Source organism: Symphodus melops (assembly GCF_947650265.1).
Source record: "Symphodus melops genome assembly, chromosome: 4".
Classification (NCBI taxonomy): Eukaryota; Metazoa; Chordata; class Actinopteri; order Labriformes; family Labridae; genus Symphodus; species Symphodus melops.
This window is the reverse complement of record NC_136694.1, coordinates 3,023,496-3,047,134: the sequence shown is the minus strand read 5'-3', so window position 1 is coordinate 3,047,134 and position 23,639 is coordinate 3,023,496. Positions and strand designations below refer to the sequence as shown.

General features: G+C 41.4%; 1 protein-coding gene across 4 annotated transcripts in view; it reads right to left on the bottom strand.

Moving 5' to 3' along the window:
- The window catches only part of fhit (fragile histidine triad diadenosine triphosphatase), a 252,603-nt gene that overhangs the window by 147,783 nt on the left and 81,181 nt on the right, over positions 1–23,639 (bottom strand). For all 4 annotated transcript variants that reach the window (XM_079340579.1, XM_079340582.1, XM_079340581.1 and 1 more), the window contains one exon: positions 6,374–6,498. In XM_079340579.1, the coding sequence (XP_079196705.1) occupies positions 6,374–6,479 (106 nt within the window). In that variant the 5' untranslated portion in view covers positions 6,480–6,498. The remainder of the gene's footprint in view (positions 1–6,373; positions 6,499–23,639) is intronic.

The following is a 23,639-nucleotide window of genomic DNA, read 5'->3' as shown; positions in this document are numbered from 1 at the left end:
ACAACACATCCATGCTGCATAGTGAGACTCTGGACTCATTCAAGAAGCAACTCAGCTGTACAGACGAGCCTTCATGTAACCACTATAACTCTTTTGTGTGTGTTTCCATGACCTTCACTTTGCTTCCTGTTCTGATTATTTATGTTCATTTTCTCTCTGTTTGAATTGGTTGAGTTATGTTATCTTGTATCGTTCATGTTCCCTTTCACACTCTTAAAGATCCTACAGTTGTTGTAAACTAAAGATTCGTCTTTAGCAAGTTCGCAGTGTGTCAAAAGGTATTCTGAGCAATCAAGAGGAAGCTCGGTGAGCGGCGCCACACTTTCAAACATCTGTCTATATGAGCCTGTTGAGCAGGGTCGAGGGACGCACGGGAGCGGCAAGAAAAAAAAGAAAAAAATAATAAATAAAAAATGAGGCTAGATTAAAAGTATTAGCTTTCAGGGCTGTGACTGTATTACACAGAAAGACAGAACTATCACATGATGAAAGAGAAGCGAGAGTGAGGGCTCGTGCTATTACACACACACACACACACACACACACACACACACACACACACACACACACACACAGGAAACATAACCTTTGATTGATCAGGTAACCAGTGAAGTGTGTAAACAATGCAGACTGACGCTAACCAAACAGCTCCAACGTGGATAAAATGTGCATCATCAGTGCTCTATCTATGATAAACTTTAAAACTGATGAGACATCAGGAGGAGGACTTGTCCTCGAAGACATCTCCCATCACCCCAGACTGGAACCCACCTCCAGCGTCCCTTCCCCTCAGCATTGAATCTGATATCCGTCTCTGTACGTTTTTTATTTCGAGGTAACTGTCCGTCCGTGGACGTCGCAGGAAGAGCAGCAGAATTCTTCGAGAGGTGGATGACCCTCCTTGAAATACAAAAAAATATGTGATGTGTGTGTTTTTTTATTCAAAACTGGAGTGACAGAAGGTGCAGCATTGTCCCTTTAATGTTCTTCTTCTGGTGTGTTTGTTGGAGCAGCACAGCTCCTCCTAAATATCAAAGACATATCTCAAAGTAGCCCCGTTCTGACTTGTACCATCACTTTACAGATTAGATCAATTTAATACTATCTCGCCGTAAACATTTCAGTGCAGAGCTCACAGAAGGCTCCTGCTCCGTGGCGAGTAACAGGGATGAAGACAAACGATTGGTGCGTGGCTGCGCCGATGTTCTCTGAATCTCCTTTTAATGTAGTTTAACTGAGCTCTGTCTTTTTCTCAAGATGCTCAATAATCACACAGCCCTCTCTGACAAGAAGACATGAGGACTTTGATTGGATTGCTAGCATCACCAAGTTTTTTTCCTTGCTTGAAGCCTGAATGCAGGATTTGTGATCGGATATTTTAAACGTTTTACAGGATGAGAAAATACAAATATTTTGTATGTATTTTTTTAATATACAGATTTCAGATGCTTTACTGAAATATATTCAGCAGATAAATAAACTGGAAAAAAGCTGAGCTGTAATGTCTGTGTAACATTGACTGTATATAAGTATGGACAACATGCCTCAGTCATCTTCCATTGTATAAAAGTGAAGCCAAAAGCCACCTTGGCGCTGACCTATTCATTCAACCTTTATTTAAACTTGTGAGATCACTAAAGAGGAAACTTCATTTACAATCGACATTGAGTCATTACACGATTAATTAAAAGACAACAAATCATTACATGCACCAGAAGACACAAAAATACAAGACTGCTAATATCTACAAACTGTTTCTAAGAAGGTCAGACAATTAGGGTGAGTACGTAAAAACCAGAGTATAAGTGTAAGTCATAAATTTACTAAAATACTTCAGCAAGCTCAAACACACGTATGTCAAACGTACAAACGGATATAAGGCGATAGGGACGACATTTAGGGCGAAGACATGCGACGCTAATTGAACATTTAACTTCCTAAAAAAGGAAGTCAAAGTTCCCTCCCGGTGTAACAGTCCTACGTGGAACAGATTCTTGTGATGGTTTGAAGCAAGATGTTTGACACTTTTAATAGTTTACGTGACATTTTCTTCCCTCCTGTAAACTCTGGTGATCTGGTTCAGAAAAAAAAACCCTCAAAAAGCATCATTTATCTGTCGATTATAACTTTACGTCAGCCCTTTTTAAATCAGATCATTAAGAAAAAATACTCTTCATTTCTTCATAGGTCAGCATGAAAATAAGTAGGTTTGGCATTAAAAAAACAATGTGTATTTTAACGTTATAGTTCGAGTAATCTCCCGTCTGTTAACATGGGGGAGGCGGGGTTAATGACATATACTGCAGTTAGCCTGTAGGAGCTTTAAATCCTTTCCCTTCACTCCGAGGTAGCTGTGTCTTCATTCATCTTCATCATAACAGCACACCTCCGTCTCTCAGACACTCGGTGTATTCACTGCCTTAATGTCAGAACTTAACAAGCGACAGGGATAATTACAGTGTTTAAAGAAGAAACTTGATTTAAATAATGCAAGAATATTGCCTGAGAGTGGAGGTGTACAGAAGAGCGGAGAAATACGTCTCTCTGGTCCTAAGTTAATCTCAGTGTGGAGGAGGAGTGCGAGGCGAGTGCTGCACTCGAGAAGTTGAGCACAAAGCCAAGAACTGATTATCATTCTAGAAAGAGAAAGGAACATTATTCATACAAATCGGCAGTAGAAATCATTTTGTGAGGACTTATTTTATTTCATTTTAAGTCAGGCGGGATCAAAATTATGATTAATAGAGAAAAGTTACATTTCATCAAAGCGCAATGAGAATGCAGAGGCTGGAACAGAGTCCACGAGACATCATGGCCTTCTCTGTTAGCATGACACGCACACATCTTTACAGGTCGACCAGACGTCTGTCGAACAGAGGAAGTGTGTGTGTGTGTGTGTGTTTAGGGGAAACTCTACCTATATAGCCTATCTATCAAGGGCAGCCTCTGCTCTGTAACAACTGCATCTGTTGCCTGGCAACGAGAGGAGGCTTTAGGAAGTGCTCCGTTGAGCGGCAAATGTTTACGTCGAGTCGGAGAGACACAATGAAACAGACGCTGACTTTAAAAGACAAAGGACAGATTCTACTGCAGATCACCGTCAAGGATGCTGTCGTACACAACACGGCGTGTTCATTTCTTTACACTGACCGAGAAAAGGACGACAGACTCTTTAGTCTGTGTGTTAGGTTGTTCATTAACCCTCTAAATGCTCCGCTGTTCGCCCTCCAGTCTGAAGGTCTGCAGACCAGACGTCTGACTTCCTACTGCATGAACCAGAGACACTAAATGTTATTACCAGGCTCTTTGTTTTTATCACCATGTCTTAATCATCATTAGATCACAGTTATATTAGTCCCATCACTCTGCAGCTTTGAAGTTAGTTTTATTACTTACTGTACAATTATTAACTAGTTACAGTTACCACTATAACAAAAAGTAGCTGATGTTTTTGAAGACATACATACAGGTTCTATGTTTTTTTAGTGTTGCTATGGCAACGTAAGCATAAAAACTATGTAATAGCAGCACGCGAGCGTCAGCGACAAAATCAGCCTGATTCGATTGTTGACTATTGGAGCACAAACCCGAGACTCCCCCTAGTGTCCAACGGCAGCATTGCACTCAAATATTGAAGACACATTATGGCTCCAACAGTCAGGTAGAGTCAGCTTTTCTCAGACTGTCGTTAGGCATCCTAAAGTCTCTTCAGACACAGATAGGTGACGTCACTGAGACGTCCATGGGAAGAGTCGGCAGCTGAGATGCAGCATGGCCCTTTAATCCATGCTACATGGCCACCTGGCTGCTGGATGTGTGACCACAGCTTTGGTGTGGAGAAAAAGACAGGATGCTTTTCATCTGCACACTTGAATGCAGCTGGGAGACGTTAAATGCATTTAAAATTTCAAGCACAAACACCATCAAGAAAAGAAGTCTGCAATGCACAAAGCGCCATATTCTCCTGTCACCAATCAAAAGGGATCTTTCTATCTTTCCTTGCACATAATCTAGCAGTCTAATAATAACCATTAAAAACAACAACTCCTACATCGTGTGGCCCTAAACATTAAAAAAAACCCTCTGAAAAAAATACAAAGAAGCATATTTTGGCAGTCCTACCCACCTCTCTGTCATTTGGATAGCAGTAACCTTGCTTTGACCCAGACGTAAACAAACACTGTCATAGTCATTTGGGATTTAAAAACCACTGCACACCCCTCCTGTATGGGAGATTACGTGTACCTGTTTTAGAGGAAAGCTGATTATTTGAAACTCATATCTCAGCTGTTTTGTTTGGTTTACTTCTGCATTTTAAAGTCTGGAAAAAGAAGTCCTATTCTCAGACTTCTGGAGTATATTTGATATTAAAGTATAATCTAGTAGCTGAGGAATGATCTGCATTCAACCAGTTATAAGTGAAGGTGAGTTTTGACACACCAGCACAAAGCTGAGGTCACTGTGACGACTGCAGTGAGCGTCAGGTCAGACATCGAAATGACAGACAGCAATGGTACAGAAGTGTCAGTCACAAAGTATACAGCTCCAATCATTTAGAGTCGCTCAACCTAAAAACTAATATTGTGAGCTTTTTTAACTTCCGACTTGAAAATGTATTTAAAGATTTGGGCTGAGGAAGAATTGAGTTATTTAATCAATGACGTAGTAAAGGAGCTGCAGGTCGAAATATTGGACTTGTATTACGACCGCGCGCTTCAAGGACTTTAGAGACCGAACCGCCGTACAACATCTGCACCCCAAGGTTCAGCACATATTTTAATGATACGACTAAAAAGAAAGAAAAACACACAGGTTGACAGCATACTATACAACAACATGCAATGCCATTGGGAAAGATACCACAGGACAAGATGCAGGACCATTGCGTACCACACCAAACGGCCAGATAGGACGCTATAAGAAAGCAGAGCTCACAAATAAGATCCCTTTCGAGCCTTTGGAACTATAACACACGAAAACATGCAACAAGACCCGATACTGTACGATGCTTTTCTGTCCCACTTGGACAAACTGTGTCTTACCCTCAGCGCTCCACTCACTTTGGTGCCTCAACAGTGGTTTCAGGTTAGCTTGAGACGATCTGAACACAACCCGTAAAAGTGGCGTTACGTTCCCACTTTTTATTCCGTGTTTAGACGCGCGTCTTTGGGTGGAAATCTGGGTGTACACGGTGATGCAAAAGTGTATGAAATTTAATGGAGGTGGCTAGGTGGTACTGTGAGCACCGCCATGCAACACCGCCAAGAGGGCCTGCGCATACGTGGAAACGTCCTTCTACCTCTGTCATTAGCAGCGCCGCGCGCCAAATAGTCGAAAACCAAAACACAACATGGCGAAGAAGCGAATAAACAGACAACTTTGTCTGGAAAGACGAGGAGGTCGAGCTAAATCTCCGACTGACAGAAATGATCGCGTACACGACGAGAGCCGGCTCAGAGCACGCTTTTATGTTTCCCGCCTTTTAGACGGGAACGCGACGGATGGAAGGTGGGTTCAGTTTTTGGGAGTTTTTAAGCCCTGAAAACGCCGCCGCTGTCTAAAAGGAAAGGCACATCTGATAGAATATTTTGTAGAATACACCCGGAAGTGTAAAGCCAGTCTCAATTAACACTTTAATAAAACAATGATTTTGGACGGAGCGCTGATAACCACTGAAACTGAATCCTTTATCAGTCACAGCTGAGCCATAAAAGACGCTGCTCCGTTAACTCTGACACAAATGATTTTGGCCTTTAAGCCTACAAACTAAGATTCATTGAATTCAGCTTATTCAGTGATTTACTGGATCGTTATCTTTATGGTCATATAATGCTGCTGGTGTGAGCGCAGATTAAAAGATCATTAGGACGTTCTGAAGATGATCAAGATTTGAGGGTAGTTGATTCTTTCTATTAATGTTGAACTTTGTTTCCCATGTATTGATCAAACCTGCCAGCAGAACCTGTGCAATTTGTTTGACCTAAAACAGTCTATCGGATATCTCAGACATTTTCAGACTTGAGGTGTGACGAACCAAATCAATGCATATAAAAAGGTTAGATGAGGGAACTTAAACAAGGTCAGTTTTTGTGAACGTATGCTGTGTAAGTCAGCTGTTGTGGTATGGATTGTGAAAGCCAGTGACTAACAAAGCGTTATGGGAAAAAAAAATAAACAAAACTGATATCTGGAGGGCGACTTCAAAATCAATCGAATCCCTCCGTCCATCCACAGAATCTACACAGCGCAACACACGAGCGCTCCTCAGCTGCACGGGCTTTGTCAGATGTTAAAACACAAACACTTTACTTCAAAACACAAACATTTGTATCTCAGCGGGCCCACCTTTCAGCTGGAAGAAATGAAAAGATACGTCCGGGCACCACGGGCTTCCTGTTGACCAGAGCGAAGGACAGCTCCGTCTGCAGGAACACGGCCGAGGCCTTGATGAGATGCTGTCCAAAGCGCAGGGTCGACATGTCCCACTGATTCTCAGGCCTGGAAGAGAGGGGGAGAGACGGCAGGTGGTCAATAACATCAGACTGAACAAGGATACTGTTCATTGCACACATCCGGAGACAGCTGGAGACGGAGAAGGTTTTATACCTGCAACAAACATGAGCCAATTTCATTTGTGCACTTCAGACTTCTGCGGCTGAAATCTCAAAGTGCCTTGTTCACAAATAGAAAATGAACTTGAGCTTATAAGACGCTGATCTGTTCGTCTGCTCAAAGTGTTTTCCACAGCAGAGGTCACACCTACACATCGACAGCCATGACTGCAAAGGTGTCTATCAGTGTTAACTAATCCCATTCATTCCTGTTTACACGCAGCAGGAGCACATTAAGGTGAAGTGTCTTGCCCAAGGACACATAAATGGCAGCTGGGGACCTTCCGCCCCATGCAACACATGAGTTGATCTAATTTATTTGAGAATAGAATCAATATATTTATTGTAATGCTTTTTTTTGATAATGATTGTTTCATATTTTTTCCAAAGCTGAAGTTAGAAATCCAATCCAACTTTATTTAATTAAGCACTTTAAAACAACCACAGCTGACCAAAGTGCTGTACAATAAATTAACAAAAAGTTAAAAAAGGCATAACACACAATAATTTAAAGACATAAAAACAGACTCATGGTATGCTGTAAAATAAGTAAAATACATAAAATCATCATCTTACTCGGTGGCAAAGACCAGGGAGAAACGATGGGATTTAAGAAGGGATTTGAAAACAGACAGAGAAGGGGCCTGTTTAAGGTGCTGAGGCTGATTATTCCAAAGTTTAGGAGCTGCAACAGAAAACGCACGGTCCCCTCTGAGCTTCCGTTTAGAAAGGATAAAGAAATGTTCATATTGTGTGTGTGTGTGTGTGTGTGTGTGTGTGTGTGTGTGTGTGTGTGTGTGTGTGTGTGTGTCCGTGTAAGTACACCTTGTTTAATATGTGTCACTCACTACAATTGCTTTTAATGTTAAGCACTTTGTATTGCAATTTATCCGTATAAAAAGTGATGTATAAATAAAGCTGATTGATTGAGTCAAGAAAACGTTGCAGTGTTTCCCACAGTGCAAAACACCAGAGCAGAGATTGAAATGACAGACAGCAACGGCTAACGTAACGGTGGAAATATTAACAATCACACAAAACCACATCAAGATACCACCATCTTTTATCTTTTGTGGATTCTCTAAATTGTGAAAATCTAAATGAATCACGTGTCAGCTTTGTCCAGGCTGTAAGTAGACGCCACACAGGAGCGGTGTGCCACCACACCTTTCAACGCCGGCTGATTCGTACATTGTGATTGGATAGATTTGCATGTTTCATAGACCACGTGTGGACCCCGTCGTGAGATGATTTCTGCACCCAGATCTGTGATTTGTTACGATCAGCATGTCTGAAATGTCTCTGAGTAAACTTACAACATTACTGCTGTCAGCCCTGTTTAAGGCAGAAAAGATGAAGTCTGTGTTCACACTGACTCAAGCAGTAAAAAATGGAAGCATGGATGTTTCTAAAAGAAGCCTTATTTTAAACGGTAAAAGGCTCAGCATGAGCGCTGCTGAAGGGCACAGCACTTTATTTTTTTTAACACATTGTTCAACCTTGTGTGAACTCCTCTCTCGGTGAACAAAAAAAAAGAAAATCCATCGCCCTGAAGGGTCAGACTACTTTACACATTCTGACTAGATTTTAGAAAATGTAACCTTGGTATTTAAAAAATGATCAATCTCGCTACCTCAACATTAGTAACAAGCAGCGCTGAGATTTTGAATCAGCAGATAAATGAAGATCAGGTTTTCCTTCTTCTGGTAGTAATCGCTGCAGAAGAAGAAGAAAAAAAAAAAAGGACATTATTTTGTGCAACGGTTCCTTCATGGTGACTCCATACTGCGCAGAGATGAATTCATCTTATCAGACCGTGTCTCTGAGAGAAAGATGGTGTCACATTTGACAAACTTCTCCATCAACTTTTACACGCTTGACATCCTGCTGAGAGAAACCATTATTGCCAGCGTATAGCTGAACTCTCCTCAGACACCATGTGTTTCTGACGACTTCGACGGAGAGAGAAAAAAAGGATCCTGACAAAAAAAAAAAAAAAAAAAAAAAATGCACCTCACGTTACGAGAGGAAATCACAGAGAGCATGTTTCAGCGTTGATGATATGCCAATCATATGAAGAGGTTTCATTGGGTATCCAAGATGTTTTACTTTTCACATAACTTTCTGATAGATTATCAAATCAGATATCTGCGTTGTGCTGAACATCATATTGATATGTTAGTGAGTTTTAACTCACTAATTGCACATGAACTTTATTATCAAAATATAACTTTAAACAGAGACACTCCACACATCTCCTTCGTAGTTGTTCCAACAGTTCGACCTTCCAAACTGAGAGCATGTAAACACACTGAAGTGGGAAAATCGACTTCCCAGCTCAGAAACAGGGACCGTCCGGGGAGCACCTGAACGCAGCATTAACCCCCAGTGTACTCCTTCTCGTTGCCAGTTGGTTTTATTCCCTCGTCCTGCCGTTTTTTCTTTATCGCCTTCGTATGTACGAGCTCTGTTTTTGGACCCTGCCTTTTTTTTTTTGCCTTTTCCTTCCGCCTCTGTTTGCCGTTTGTGTCTCCTCTCTGTGTACCGAACCTTGGACTGCATTAAGCTACCTGCCCTTTTTGAATACGCCCTCTGATTCTGCGTGTGTTCCCATTGTGTGCCTGTCTTCGTGTCACGTCTCTGTGTTGATGTATTATAGATAAGGATGCTGCGGGTCAGCTTGGTTTCTAAGAGGACGTCACTGTGTTTTAAAAAAAAAAAGTCATACTTATCTCCATGCAACATTCATACTTTGACAACTAGTTTGACTTTACATAATCAACTATTTATAAAAGCCTTCGCTCTCCCCTAACAGACAGCCAGAGCGAACACTAATGTCACAGCAGAGACTGTAAATATGTGTGTGAGGCAGTGAGACAGTCTGTGCACAGAGAGAGAGACGTGGCCTCTGTCTAAACACTTATAGAATCACACAGACAGGAATAATGACATGTCACACAGAAGATAACAACATACAGAGAAACTGAATGATCTAATTATGTTTCAACATTTCAGATAGATGAGCCGGTCCTCTCTCTTCCACCCTTAATTCATGACTCACAGGCTAAGCTAACTTAAGCTAACTTATCGTACAGCACTTTCTGGCACCTTCTGTGAATATTCCCCGCCGTCCTCGCTCTCTTTTGTTTCTCTCTCTTTTTCTTTCCACAGAGTCAGTTTTTAAAAATGTCCTTCATGAATCATTTGCAAAATCTGAAGTTTTCATAGACTTCCGCTATAGACTTTTTAAACTTTGCAAAACAAGCCTTTTATAAAAGGAATAAACATGACGGTGACCGTAGAGCAAACTCACCTGCTGCGTGACGGAGAGGACGGTGGTTATTCTGACATGAATTATTAAGTAGATGTGTTTTACTAACCAAGTCATGAATTATCTGTTAAAGTGTATCTCCTTATTTTTTTTAAATATACAAACTAAAGTCAGAGTTATGAAAGACAACTTTCTTTATATCCCAGACATTTTTGGGGGACTTTAAATGTTTAAACAAAGCGACAACATACGGTGTTGAAAAATGAAGCCTTGGTGAAAGTGCAAAACCCTGCAGTTCCTCGAGTGTCCACTTGAGGCTAGCAGCAAACGCCCTGAGAAGCTCCATTAAACACAAATATGAAAATGCTAATTTCCACAGCAGACATATACAGGTTGCTTAAAATAAAATAAATGTGTGTGAATATCTTTATTTGTAAACACTGTAAGAGGGTTGAATTTAAATATAGCGTGTGTGTGTTTTCAGCGTGTTGAGGCTAACCATGTTTATGGGGCGTGGTTGATCTGATAGACTGTTTGATGTGTTGCCGGGAGGCGACAGACCCACCACAGTGCCGCCGATTTGCCTTTTTTCTAAATTCACTGACAAAAAAAAGCATTTCCAAGATGGCGGTCACCATTGTTGTTTAAGAGTTTATAAGCTGTTTTATTTTAAGGTGGACTTCAGAGGGTGCTGAAGCCCCGTCCAGCACGAAACATCCAGAGACAGCCTGAGACTACGTCCATGTTTTATACAGCCTGTAACAAAGAAGAGAGAGCTGAGCTAAAGATGAAATAAAGACAGTGTTTGAGTTTGACGGTCATGCTGCTTGTTCTGTTGCTCAGTTAAAGGCAGGGTTGGTCATTTTTGAAAACGAGCATGATTCCCTCAGGTCTTTGTCTGCACCTCCCCCTCTTTGCTCCGTCTAAAGCCTCGCCCCTCACTTACAGGCAAATGTGCTGTTGCTCCTGAAGTGGACCTTGTGATGCACTTACAGATTTATTAAGTTTCCTGTTTTTTTTTTTAATGACGTACAAAGTCCTCAGCAGAAATAGACCCTGAAAAGGATTGTTTGTCGTATTGACGTCAAACTGCCAACTCAAATGCTACTAGTACCCACTTCATTTGTTTCTTCTTCACTGAAGAGAACTGATACAGCTGAAACAGAGAGGCCCATTCTGTCACTGATAGGAATAACATGCGGGCCGATTGTAATGAAGACAGAAGGAGAGTGCTGGTATGAGCTCAGAATAACGTAGACGCTGTAGCCTGAGCTTCATCTTGTTCTTCTCCTCCTGGTGTGTCTTTCTGCACAGCTTGTCCCGACCACTATCCTTTAAAAGCTAACAGGTTTAATTAGCTCTTTTACTGGAGATAATAATGCTTGTCTAAAGTGAAACTATAGACACAACATGCAAACTGAGCGCACACTTAAACGTCCTCCTGATGTTTAAAGATGATGCCACACCCGTGGCCGGCGCGGATGCATTCAGCCCCTTCATGAAGCTTCGCCATGAACATCACATTGATATTGACTCGGGAACGGGTGTGCCAGTCTGGATGACAGCAGTGTGAAAGTGCGTGAGAGCAACACCTCAGTTATAACTAGAAAGACAGTACAGAGAGCGATCACTTCTTCCCCCCATTACGCCTGTGGAAAACGTCTTGAACAACAATCTGAATGAGGATGAAACCTCACATTTTATTTAGTGAGCTACACTGATTGATGCTGCTGCCACTCAGCTGTATTTGAGGCCGGGCGTTGGCTGTTCTCTAGTCTACAGATTGAACCCTTTTGATTTCATGAGCCCTTCTGTGCACGATGGTGAAGTCTCTTTTAAATAAGAATGTAAAGGAACTCTCCTTTAACACACACACTTGCCTGGATGGAGGCGTGGTCCTGTGCTGACATCCTCAGACAACTTGTGTATCTGGAGACAAGCATGGGTTAGCAAACTGTCACAACGGGATGCCACGGTTAGGAAAATGTTCTCACCTGTTAATTCATTTTGATGCGATTAAGAGTTGCAGCGCGGGGCTTGGTGACATGAGGAACGGTGCAGAGTGGCGGCTTTAGGTGGAAAATGTGTGACAGATAATTCCCAAGAGGAAAAAAAAAAAGAGAGAGAGAGAAGAGGTATGAAGAGTTTCTTTTCATGATCCTGTGTGATCAATAAAGCTCCATAAACGCTCAATCTGTTGGGAGAGAAGCTTCTCCAGCACACACTGCATCCATCTAATATTATCGTTCAGTGTGCCACACACAAGGGCTTTCACTTCATATTGTTGAAAATGACTCGTAATCAACCGATTGATCTTTCATTCATGGTGCCAGTTCACTTTACGCGGTGTACACTGTGCTTTTCATTACATACTATTGTTATTATGAGACATCGAAATGGTGTGGATGTTTGCTGTTTAGCTGCATAAATGTGAATGCTGTGCACAAAATGAATAAATATTGGCTTGGTTTCCTTCTTAAGATTATTACAAAAAAAAAAAAAAAAGCATGTGTCAAGTGTGCAAGTGATGGAATAAACACCGATATTTGAAGCATGTCCGTCTTGGGATGGAGATTGAGGGGGGCAGCAAGCATTTGGCATTTTACCACGACCATTTTCATTACACCTAATGATGACTGTGAGAGGATCCCCCTCTATGAAAGCCATGTGTGACTTCCCATAATGAGGTTAAATGACGCCTAAGCGATTACACAGCTCCCTCCTGGTGGGCCCGTGTGGTCTGTCAGAGGCAGAAAGAGAGAGAGAGAGAGAGACAGAGGAGGAGGGAGGCTGGAGCGCAGAGATAATCACGGCACCGTGCACACTCCCTCCCTCCCATCACTCTCTCTCTCTCTCTCTCAGGTCTCCTACCTGATTCGCTCAGGTACTTGAGAGAGAGAGCAATCAAGGGAGAGAGAGAGAGAGAGAGAGAGAGAGAGAGAGAGAGAGAGAGAGTCATGGGTGAATTTGGATTTGGTCCCAAAAGACTCATCCAGTCTCTCTCTCCCCAGCTGTCTCTGCTGCATTAGCATTCAAAATGCACTAACACTGACAATTCCACAATTAAGAACTAGAATGCTGCAATTAGTGCACTGCATGGAGAGATGACCCAATTAGTGTTTACTTTACACCGATCGTATCACCTTCGATTTGTAAATGCCTGCAGCTTTTTTAAGCTACAAAAGCTTTAAAAAAAAATAATTAAAAAATCACTTTCACAGAGAGCGCTCACAGCACAGATCATAACTCCCACAGAGGACACACAGGCTGTGGGACTGGGTTTGATTCCAGTGGACTGAAATGTTTTACCTGTGTGAAATAATAATAACAATTTAAAATACAGACTTGTATGTCACATTTGACATTTATGCCAATCTTTAACTGTGTCTTAACTGATTAAATGATTTGTCTATAAGACTTCAGTTTGAGTAGAAAAAGGTTCAACGAAACAAAGTCACTATATAAAACATGGACGTCTGCCAGTGGTGTCTGAAGAAGCTTTTGGAAGCCTACGACAATGGCTGTCTGAATAAGTCTTAAAACCGCAGAAAAAAGGTGTATAGGTTAGTCCAAAGGGGGCGCCAAAATCAAAGGAAATCCCAAATTGCTCAAAAGAGTTTAAATATTTACTCACTTCAGTTCGCCATAGCATATCAATCGATTTAGCAATTACAGAGAAAGACCAGAACTTATTTTTGTAAGCATGTTCTGACGCTATGCCCGTCAAATAAAAAACATCAGAGTAATGTGAAGGCTGAAACTGTTTCTTTATGTGTTACATTAACGCTCACTGGCCTTTACATTTCTTTTATCTCATACACATATACATACACACATATATATATATATATATATATATATATATATATATATATATATATATATATATATGGCAAAAAAACTATTCTGATTCTGAAATAAAATATCATCTCCAAATTATTTTTCTTTAGTCTGTAGTTAATGTATCCTTATGATGACCAGAGAAAGCTCTCATGAAACATTACACCATTGGCTGAGAGGATCCTCCAAGTGACCACACCATCCATTCAACAGGAAGGCCATGTTGACCACCAAACACAATCAAACAGTCAGTCACTGATGAGGGGCTGATCCCTGTGCACCCCCCGCTGAGCTCTCCTGCCAGCAATGATGGTCCACCAGGTGGCAGCTGTTTTTTACCTTTGCACCATGCTGAGGTCAACAATTTCTCCACAATCTCTGAGTGGATGAAATGGTTAAATCAAACACCTTTACCTTCAAAACTCCAACTTTTCTATAATTAACTTTGCTCCCACACACTTCCACTCCTGTTCACAGTATAAGAGTCACACAGTCACAGGTTATTCATCCGTCCTGCATGGTCTGGTTTTGAACCCTCAGTAGCTTGTAAGTATGGTTCCTTTAGTTCTTGTGCTGACCCCTTCCAAGCCTGAAGTTCAACTCAATCACCAGCCCACACAACACTCGAACACTTTGGACCCGTAAATGCCTATTGATCATCACCAAGCAGTCTTGGTCAGATTGAGCCAGGTGCTCAGAGTCACTTAGTCCAGGGGTGGAGGTGTGAAAGAAAGTGTAAACATGGAGATGCAGCACTTTCACCTCGAAAAGAGAAGCTCTGTGGAAGGCTAGAGGTTCTGTAGTTCCAACATGTAGTTGGAAGGGAAGAAAAGGAGTCAATCTGGTCCAATACATACCGACACAGGAACCTTCATCAAGACAGGTCAGCGAATCTCTGAATGGAAGATGGCCCTGATTGTTAGACAAACGTTTCAAGATGAAGTTGTGGAAAAAAGACTTCTTGAAGAGCGTGTAAAGAAGCACCTTTAACTCGGGGAAAATGACTTTAACATTTGCTAACCTTGCTTCATATCCACACACTTCTCTCCTCTCCTCGTCTGTGCTCCTGTTCATCATGTAAAATCTCCATCAGTAGAACGTTTTATGAACTCTCCCAAGAACTGCAACTCCTGTTTTATAATAAGTTCCACTCACGTTTCTGTCACGCCATATTAAATGCATTTAAAGAGAGACTTCACAGCGGATGTCTCAGATGTACACCTGCATGTATCTGCAGGCCCGGGAGCGAGCGCAGAACATCCATGAGTTTATCGATCTTACATGGTGTCCGTCAAAGATTAACAAAGTGTAGCCTTCTAATAAACAACTATTTAATTAAACGGCTGCTTTCCAACCACATGAACCAATAGATGAAAATAAATATGCTGGTTAACCAGCTTAGTTAAGAAATAAAAAGAGCAATCACAGGAGGAAATGGAGGGAAAGTTTTTTTTTTTTTTCTATGGCTGTTTTACACAAGAACTTTATCTTGTCAGTAAAGGGATTACGTTAACGAAGGCACAGTTATAACTACCACCGTTCTCTCTTCAAATGTGTCCCAACAGAGCTCTTTTTTTTTAGAATCAACTAATTGAGGAAAAAGGTTGAAACATTTAGAGCCGAGGTGAGAAAAAAGTTGGGATTTTGAATTAATCTTAATTAGCTTTGGATACTTCCTAATTGTGCTATTCGATCAGGAAATTACAAGCTGCTTTAATCAATATTATTAAACGGGCAATGGTTTCCCTGCAGTTGCTCTGAGCTTTATGGAGCTTTTTAATCCCTTGTGCAGAGAATGAGTGATCAAAATGTATTCTGGCTCCAAGAATAAATAAATAAATGAATTAATATATAATAAGGTGATGATCTAAATTCTAAAACTTTAGTACTCCACAAACTAAAAGGTTACAAACATGTATTTTACAACTTATGTTCCTGTGACACAAATAAAACCACCTTTACCAAACGTACACGAGTATATGCAATGTTCGAAGTGACCTGCCTGTATGTTAGGACAACCACCGGCTGCTGTGTGAGAGGCTGATTTCAGGTGCCATGGCCACAGTGTGACTGAATCCTGTGAGAGGGTGTGCAGCATGGCTGCTTTGACTTGTCACACTGTAAGCCTGAGGGCAACCTCAATTACATGTGCAGCTGGGGTAAATGGCAGCCACCCACAGCTCTAATCTCAAATTGCTTTTCACAGCACAGTTTCCCTCAACACACACGTTTAACTTCACCTCCTCTGGTAATAAATACACGAGCATATATCACATACAGAGGTCTGAGCGGCCACAGACTCACAGTTCTTTCTCTTACTCGAAAGCATGTCACAAAAGTGACAAAGACACAAAGTGTGAGCCATGTAATGTTTAAAAAGTTCTCAACAGGTGTGGAAAAAACCATTGGTGTCATTAGCAGTGAGTCCGACTTTGCAACTGAAATAATGCATATTGCACAAAGATGAATAAAACCTTAAATGTCACAAAAGTCTCAGAGCTCCTCTTCAACATGTGTGTGAAGTGTGTTGTTGTAAATCCACTCTGATCCTGTGTTTGATCATGTCTATAAACCCCTCTATTTTAGCCCTGCTCAGAACAGGCTGTTTCTGTGTCTGTAGCTTTAAATATGTAAATGAGCTGTGTCTGACCACGCCCCCTCTCTGGAAGGGCTCGGGTGTACTCGCTGCTTTCTCGCTCCATGTCCTATTGTTTACGGTGAGAAGGCAGACTCAGAGGGCAGAACAAACACCTAGCTGTGGGAGTGTCACCCACTTGGTGGAGGGGCTACTGCCCTTTGTGATGTCATGAAGGGAAAATCTCCACAACAGCCTGTTTGTGCACACATTTTCTGAAACGTGTATCAGGCAGAAGATGAAGAGGATGGACTTCTCTTATAGTTTGGGTGGTTTTTTTGGACAGGCTCAGGACACATTAGTGTTTAGTATCAGTAAAACATGGTAAAGAGTATTTTACATAATGTGACCTTTAAATAAAAGTGGAATAATAAAGACTTGAATACTGCATACAAAGACAATGTATAAATGTAGTTTGATAATAAATCATGCCTCCTTCTCAGGTATGCCATCCTGAACCTTCCTAGATGCTTTCAAATTCCCAGTTCCTAAAGGCTCTGGAGTCCCATCATTACCCCACACCCCCGTCCGCCATAGCCCCTCCCCCACACCCCCTTTTCCCCCCTCCTTTGCTCCCCTTGCCCCATTAACTTGTCCATTTATTAGATATGTGTTTCATCTAACACAACATGTACATTCTACCTTTATTTTTCTACTTTTTTTGTGTCACTTAATTTCGCAGGTAGAATTTCTTAATCAACCACTAATCTGTGGAACTTCTCATTCACTGAGGTCAATGTTTATTTGTTTGTCTCTTTTTTTGCACTTGTTGTAGCTTTGACCACCGGTTATCATCTCAACTCATGTAACTCATATTAAAACCTTTCTTTTTTCCACCTAAGGCCAGCATTCACCAAACGGTAACATAGCACTTAAACCGCAAGAACACCGGTACATCAGTCGCTGCAGCCTTTAGCTTAATGGGCACTTGAGCTGAATGCTAATCCAGCACGGACAATAAACTAAACCTTTGTACAAACAAAAGCGAGGGCCATGATTCATAGAGTGTAGGGCAAACATGCGCTGCACCACTCAGTTAGTTTGTGCTCACAGACCGTGTGTATTTAGCACCTGATTAAGAGAGCAGCTCATTACACAGTCAGCTCGCTTGGACAGAACCCAACAGGGACACACACACAGATCAACAAGTTCATGATAATGAATGATTTGAAACATTAATGCTAATGTCGGACTGTTTATTGAGACCAAAGTTCAACTACACCTTGCAGTGCATTTCTCAGTATAATGCCCCTCCTGGTCATCTAAAAGGCAGACAATTATCATCTACCTTTTCTCACTTGGATTCACCCCTCCAACCAGCATTGTGTTTCTTTTGTTTCCATTTTGTTTCAAGTAATCTGACATGGTTAATGTTTCTCTAAAAATGGCCTCTGTAGAGAATATGTTTATTTCAGCAAACGCTGCACAAGAGCAAGCTGACTGGTTATGAAGTGTTTATATTTTATTTTATGGTCTGCTAGCTAAGCATGCTGTACAAGTTGGCTACCAGTGTCCGTACTTGGACGCTTGTCAGTGTGCACTGGACAGAGTTAGACATACGAGGCTGCTCTGCGAGCTAAGTTCACTAATGTTAACCGTCACAGAACATCCTCCTTGATGTGACGCTAGCAGATGTTATGTTTTCACGTCTCTCCCCATAGCTAAGGCTCGACTAGCAGCATTCATTCATTAACTATTGGCCTTTATTTAATTGTTGTTCTCTGCTCCATTTACCACTGCATGGCTCTCTCTTTTTTTCCTCTTTTCATTTTCACTAGCAGACGGATAATTCCTCTTCATTTTCCTTCACTGACGATCTCAGGGTTTCACAGGAATAATGCAAGCAATGCTTAGCAGATTAACAGAAGTCAGTGCCGTCAGATGGTTCCCCCCTCGGGGAGTTTTCCAACTGTCACTGCAAACTTTGAACATTTTGGAGTGCTGCGGTTTAAAGTTTGTCAGCCTTCAGGGGCCCCCTACTGGCTTTGCAAGACAGATCTTAAAGTTGAGTGTCTTTAGTCCACAAATGAATTTTCATATTATGGAGACAACAAATGAACACATTTAAATAACAAATGTTAATTTTTTCTCCCTATAATAACCATGGCTGGTTACAGACACCTTACCGTTACACTTACACCTGTTTGACTCTCCATGCAAAAACCTTTTTGACTCCTGTAGTTTTTTTGTTTCTACACCATGTAAGAGTGTGTCTGTGGGAATGAATCCCAGCTCAGCCAAAAGAGTGTTTTTCCAGTCATGCACTGGTATTGGTCGAGAGGGCCTGGATCACAATCTGTGTTGTTATTTCTCCCAAAGGAGTTCATGAGGTTAAGGTCAGCACTCTGTATGTGTCAGTCATCACACCATACTCATCTAACAATGTTTTTATTGACCGTGCTGAGTGTTCACACTGCACCAGAAAAAGAGCCATCCTAAATATGTTGTTCCACCAATCCTCAAAATAAGTGTTTTAATGAGATATGTCCTTTAAAATACTGAGAAGTGATTCAATCATCTAAAATATGTTTCCACTGCTCTAGAGTCCGACTGAGTCCTCCCTCACGTATGATTCGGTGCTTGTATCAGCTCAGCCCTTAACACCCTTTTCACGGAGCTCCAGATGCACAGTGTATGGGCTCATGAGTCTGTTTTGGACGCCCCTCAGTTTGTTGGGCCAACAAGTGTTTCAGTGATGGAAGAAAGTGGAAATGTTTTTAAAACACTGAAGCCTCCATGACATGGAAACCTGCGTAAGAATCAGATCTCAGGGGAAGGCCGTGGGTGGAGACAGCTCTCGCCAATATCTGGTCTGCAGTACCCATTTTAAACACTAGGTGTCAGGGTTACATATCTGCCCCTTTAAATTACAATAAGCTGCCATGAGCTGGTCTGAGGGCTACAGCAAGAAACGGCTCTTTTAAGTTACAAGTTATCATTAATTAACCAGTCCCTTCAAACTCTCCTTTGATAACTAAAACAACCATCGCAAAACCCATTGGCTAATGTCTGACAACAACGTGCCTCTGTCAGCAACAGACAACTTTTCAGGGCTACCGGTGTTAATGGCAGTTGTGTTTTTTGCAATTTTTATTGTTTTCTTGCACTTTGCCAATGTCTGCTCAAACACTAAAGAATGATATCACATAGACTAGAAATTGTCTGTTTCACCGTTACACAGAATCTATGCTCATTCTTAAACACAGTAGTCGTGACGATTACTGACAAAATAAACGCTTGTCAGATGAGTGAGATAAATTAAACATTTCGACTTCACTGATTAACGCTAATAAACATTAGTATTTTACTGTATAGTGTTTTAAGCTTTTCTTTCCGACAAATGTGTCTGCCAATTTAAGCCATGATAATGAATCTGTGACAAGTTCCTATTAAAGCTAAATGCAGTTTGAGTTCCTTTTGAAAATAACAATGAGGGTACATAAACATTAATTTCAGGCAAAGGCTAAAACAAATAATGTCTGCAAAAAAAGTGCAAATTAGTGGTTATTTTTATTTTATTCCAAATAAATATTTCAGATATTTTTTTTTTTTTCAGTACTTGTTCTATGTGTTTTATATCATTTTGGTTGAACTCCTGATAAGCAGCCCATTTCAGAAGTCTCATGTGAAGTGTTGTACAGATTGCATATTGTGATTTGTACCTATTTTTGTGGTCAGCTTTAGAAGTGTTCCCCCTGAGGATGGTGCTACAGCAAAGGCCACTGTGTTAAAACAGTAAGGGTTTGTCTTCTGGTGTGCACTAACATATCTATTAAAATAAGAACAGTCTGGTGTTAGGACAGACAATCCCACAGACTGTGAATGACTGACTGACTGAAAGGCACTGCTGCAGGAAAACAGTCACAGCAGGTTTCGAGGTAGAAGCCAGTAACATATTAGTCAGTCCTTTTTCTTCTATTGATAAGACATTAAACAATTCATTGCAATCCAATAAGTGCTTGTTAAACACTGATCTCTGCCTGCCTGCAAAAGGAGAGCACACTTATTAACCGAGGTCAATTTAAAATCAATTAACAAAGAGTAAATAAATTCCAAATCATTCCATCTGTCGGCCATGGCAGGTAGCCCTCGCCCTGTGCCCGGTTAGGTAATAAGAGCTTGGCCATCTAAATGGAATTTGATCCCATCTGCACTCGCCGAAATGCATTTGATTTAGCCGAGCAGGAGGATAGCCCTCCCATCAGCAATTCCTTGATTTCTCCAGGCAGTCTGGATAAAAAGAGAAACTCGGAGATAGAGAGTAGCATAACAGTGGCTTTTAATTAAAGAACTCTACAACAACCCTCCGCCACTGCACGGCTCGCCAAAGTGTATCATACGCAACACAAATGGGACTCTTGGTGAAAAGAAAATCTTATTTAGATTCAATTTTCTGATGGGAGGTTGGCTGAACAGTATATCTGTCCGACACACTTATCGAGTCTTTAGTACAGAATGAGCATTACATGCGGAGACGAGGAGAGGGAGATAGCTGGGGGGCTAATAAAAGGAGTAAAAGGGTATAATGTGACCAAACATGTGCAGTGATTGGTGAGACTCTGTGGTGTCGTGAGGACACAACGGGCCGGATATGTTTTCTTATTTTCAGCCATGACATAGTTCTGACTGGTTCTGACAGTCACAATAAAAAAACTTACATTTCTTTTTCACGCCGATGTTTTGCACATTACCTACACTCTTATTCCAAATTCAACTTGAACTACCGTAAATTCCGTACTATTGAGCGCACCTGGATATAAGCCGCACCGGCTAAAAATAAGTAAATAAATGTATTTGTACATATATAAGCCGCACTTGATTATAAGCCGCAGGTGTCCACGCTATAACAAGAGTTATTTCACCCGATCACTGTCGGCCGTGACCACGCCGTTTACAGCAGAGAGCAACACATAACTTGTCGTAACAATCCAACTCTCTCCCCCAGCGTTCTCTCATACAGCCACTCAACACGTTCTCGCTGTTGCATTCACTGACTCTCCACATAATCGGAATTATGAACACATTATCAACTACTGACTTTAAACATGAACCGTTACAATACGAAGCCTAGCCGACGGTGTCTGTAACACGGCTGATGAAAAAGATGACCGTAATATATTTCACAAGAAAAAGTCCATCCATTCACTGCCTCAGAATGACTTCATTACTCACTTCCTCAGTCTCTGTTGTCGCTGTCAGTGTCATCTTAACGTGCAGCAGCTCTGTTAGCTTCTTTGACAGCCAGCTCGATCGCCTTTAACTTGAAAGCTGCATCATATGTATTTCTCCGTGTGTTTTCCATCATGAGGGTGCGTGCATGAAGCGCAAAATGACTGATATTAAGATCCGACGTGACGAAGTCAAATGTTTTTGCGGCAGAAGCTCATTGTCCCCCATAAAAAATCCATGCATTAGCCGCACCGGAGTAGAAGCCGCAGTGCTCGAAGTGTGAGAAAAAAGTAGCGGCTTATAGTCCGGAATTTACGGTAAGCAGAAGTTATTGGCTCCTGCAAATACATACAGTTACATGACTGTTTGTGAAATTAGAGTAAACAGAGATTCGGCAGCTTAGCTAGATAGCAGATAAATAAGACTGGCACAGGAATGATTCCTAAAAGTGAGTTAGCATTTTAGCGCCATGGGTTCTAAACTTTAAAAGTCAATGGGGATTAAGGTGCTGAGGGTGCTGCAGAACCTCCTGAAATCAGGGACATTAAACCATCAGCTATAGGAACAATTCAACAACAGCTTACCCTGCTTTAAAGCATAAAGTATGTGCATGAAGTACCCTGCACCGTGTGGTTGTTTTTGTCCGTTTACTAAAGAGGTCTGCACCTTGCTCATTATTCCTCCTGCAGAGTCACTCACAGCCACGTGGTGCTTTTTGATCGACGCTCACACATTGAGGTGTTAGAGCTTTGATCATCCTGTCAGACAGACGAGGTAGCGTAACTAGCTGTTGTACCTACAAATGATATTCTGGCTGAATTTTTCTTTTCGGACCTCGAGGACAACATGCTGCGCAGCCCCTCTGCTCACCTGTTGTCTTGAATGAAGGAGTCTTAAAATAATAATCTTAATAATAAAAATGTATCTGCCTCAAAGCTTCTCTCCCTCATTCTGACTAAAAAGACACTTTTAAAGATACCAGGGAGGGTGAGGGAGAGCTGTATGGGCGAACGAGAATCATTAAAAGTGCCATTGTGCATGTAAGTGGACAGACAAGAAAAACAATCTTCTATTGATCCTGTGCTCTGTGCTTCACAGCTTTACCAAATACTGAATATAAGAGTCATTTTTATCAAAGACTATGTGCAGCTTGGTTTAGTGGCATCAAATAGAAACAGGCCAACTTCTCTCAGCGCCCCAAACTGAAACCGACTTCCAGCGTCCCCGCACGAAGCGAGACGGGCTGAGTGAAACTAAAAGCTCACGCTCTTTGACCGCCTCTTCTGCAGGATTGAAAGGCAGATCAACATTTTCCAGCAAATCTGTCTTTAACATTTAATGCTGGTTTAGAAGGAAAATAAAGGAGGCATAATCCGTCTTTGACAGGCTTAATAAAAGACGCTTCTTTTGGCCCATTTTGAAGGTAAACACTAATGCTTTCTCTTAACGGGTGACTTGGTCAGCAGCAACAGCTCTGGATCCGAACAGATGAAGTCTATGGGCTTAAACGTGATAGAAATCAGTCCTGTGAGGGTTAACAACATTACGTCTTTGCAAAACACCTCCAAATTTTTTCAGTACTGCTCCATTAAAAATCCTTAGAATTATGGCATTACACCGCTCATCAATATGCTGAAACCGTGTAAAGAAATCGGCCCCAGTAATGGACAGCATTAAGACGCAGCCCTGCGAAAATACAGAGAAAGGACAAAAAGCATCTCTGTGGCTTTCCATAATGTTACAGCGCAGCAAATTGTGCAACTAATAACACCACTGCAATCTCTTCTCCATTAACATGCCTCGACTTGAGTTAATGGAATTCAAGTGGTCCCCCCCCGCCCACCCCCATCCGTTTAGTTATTAGCCAACACTTCTCATATTATATTCAAGGAAGAGTTCAAGTCTCGTCTTACATTCTTCTTCATATTATTGGATGGAAAAAAACAAAAAAACAGACACGACAGATATCTTACACTTAGACGTTTTGACGTTTTATCCATCTGCCGTCCCTCTGACGGGACATATGCACACACGGTGAACATAAAAGTACATATCAAAATTGAATTATTCATTGCACATCAAACAGCCTGGAGTTCTGGGTGGACAGACAATC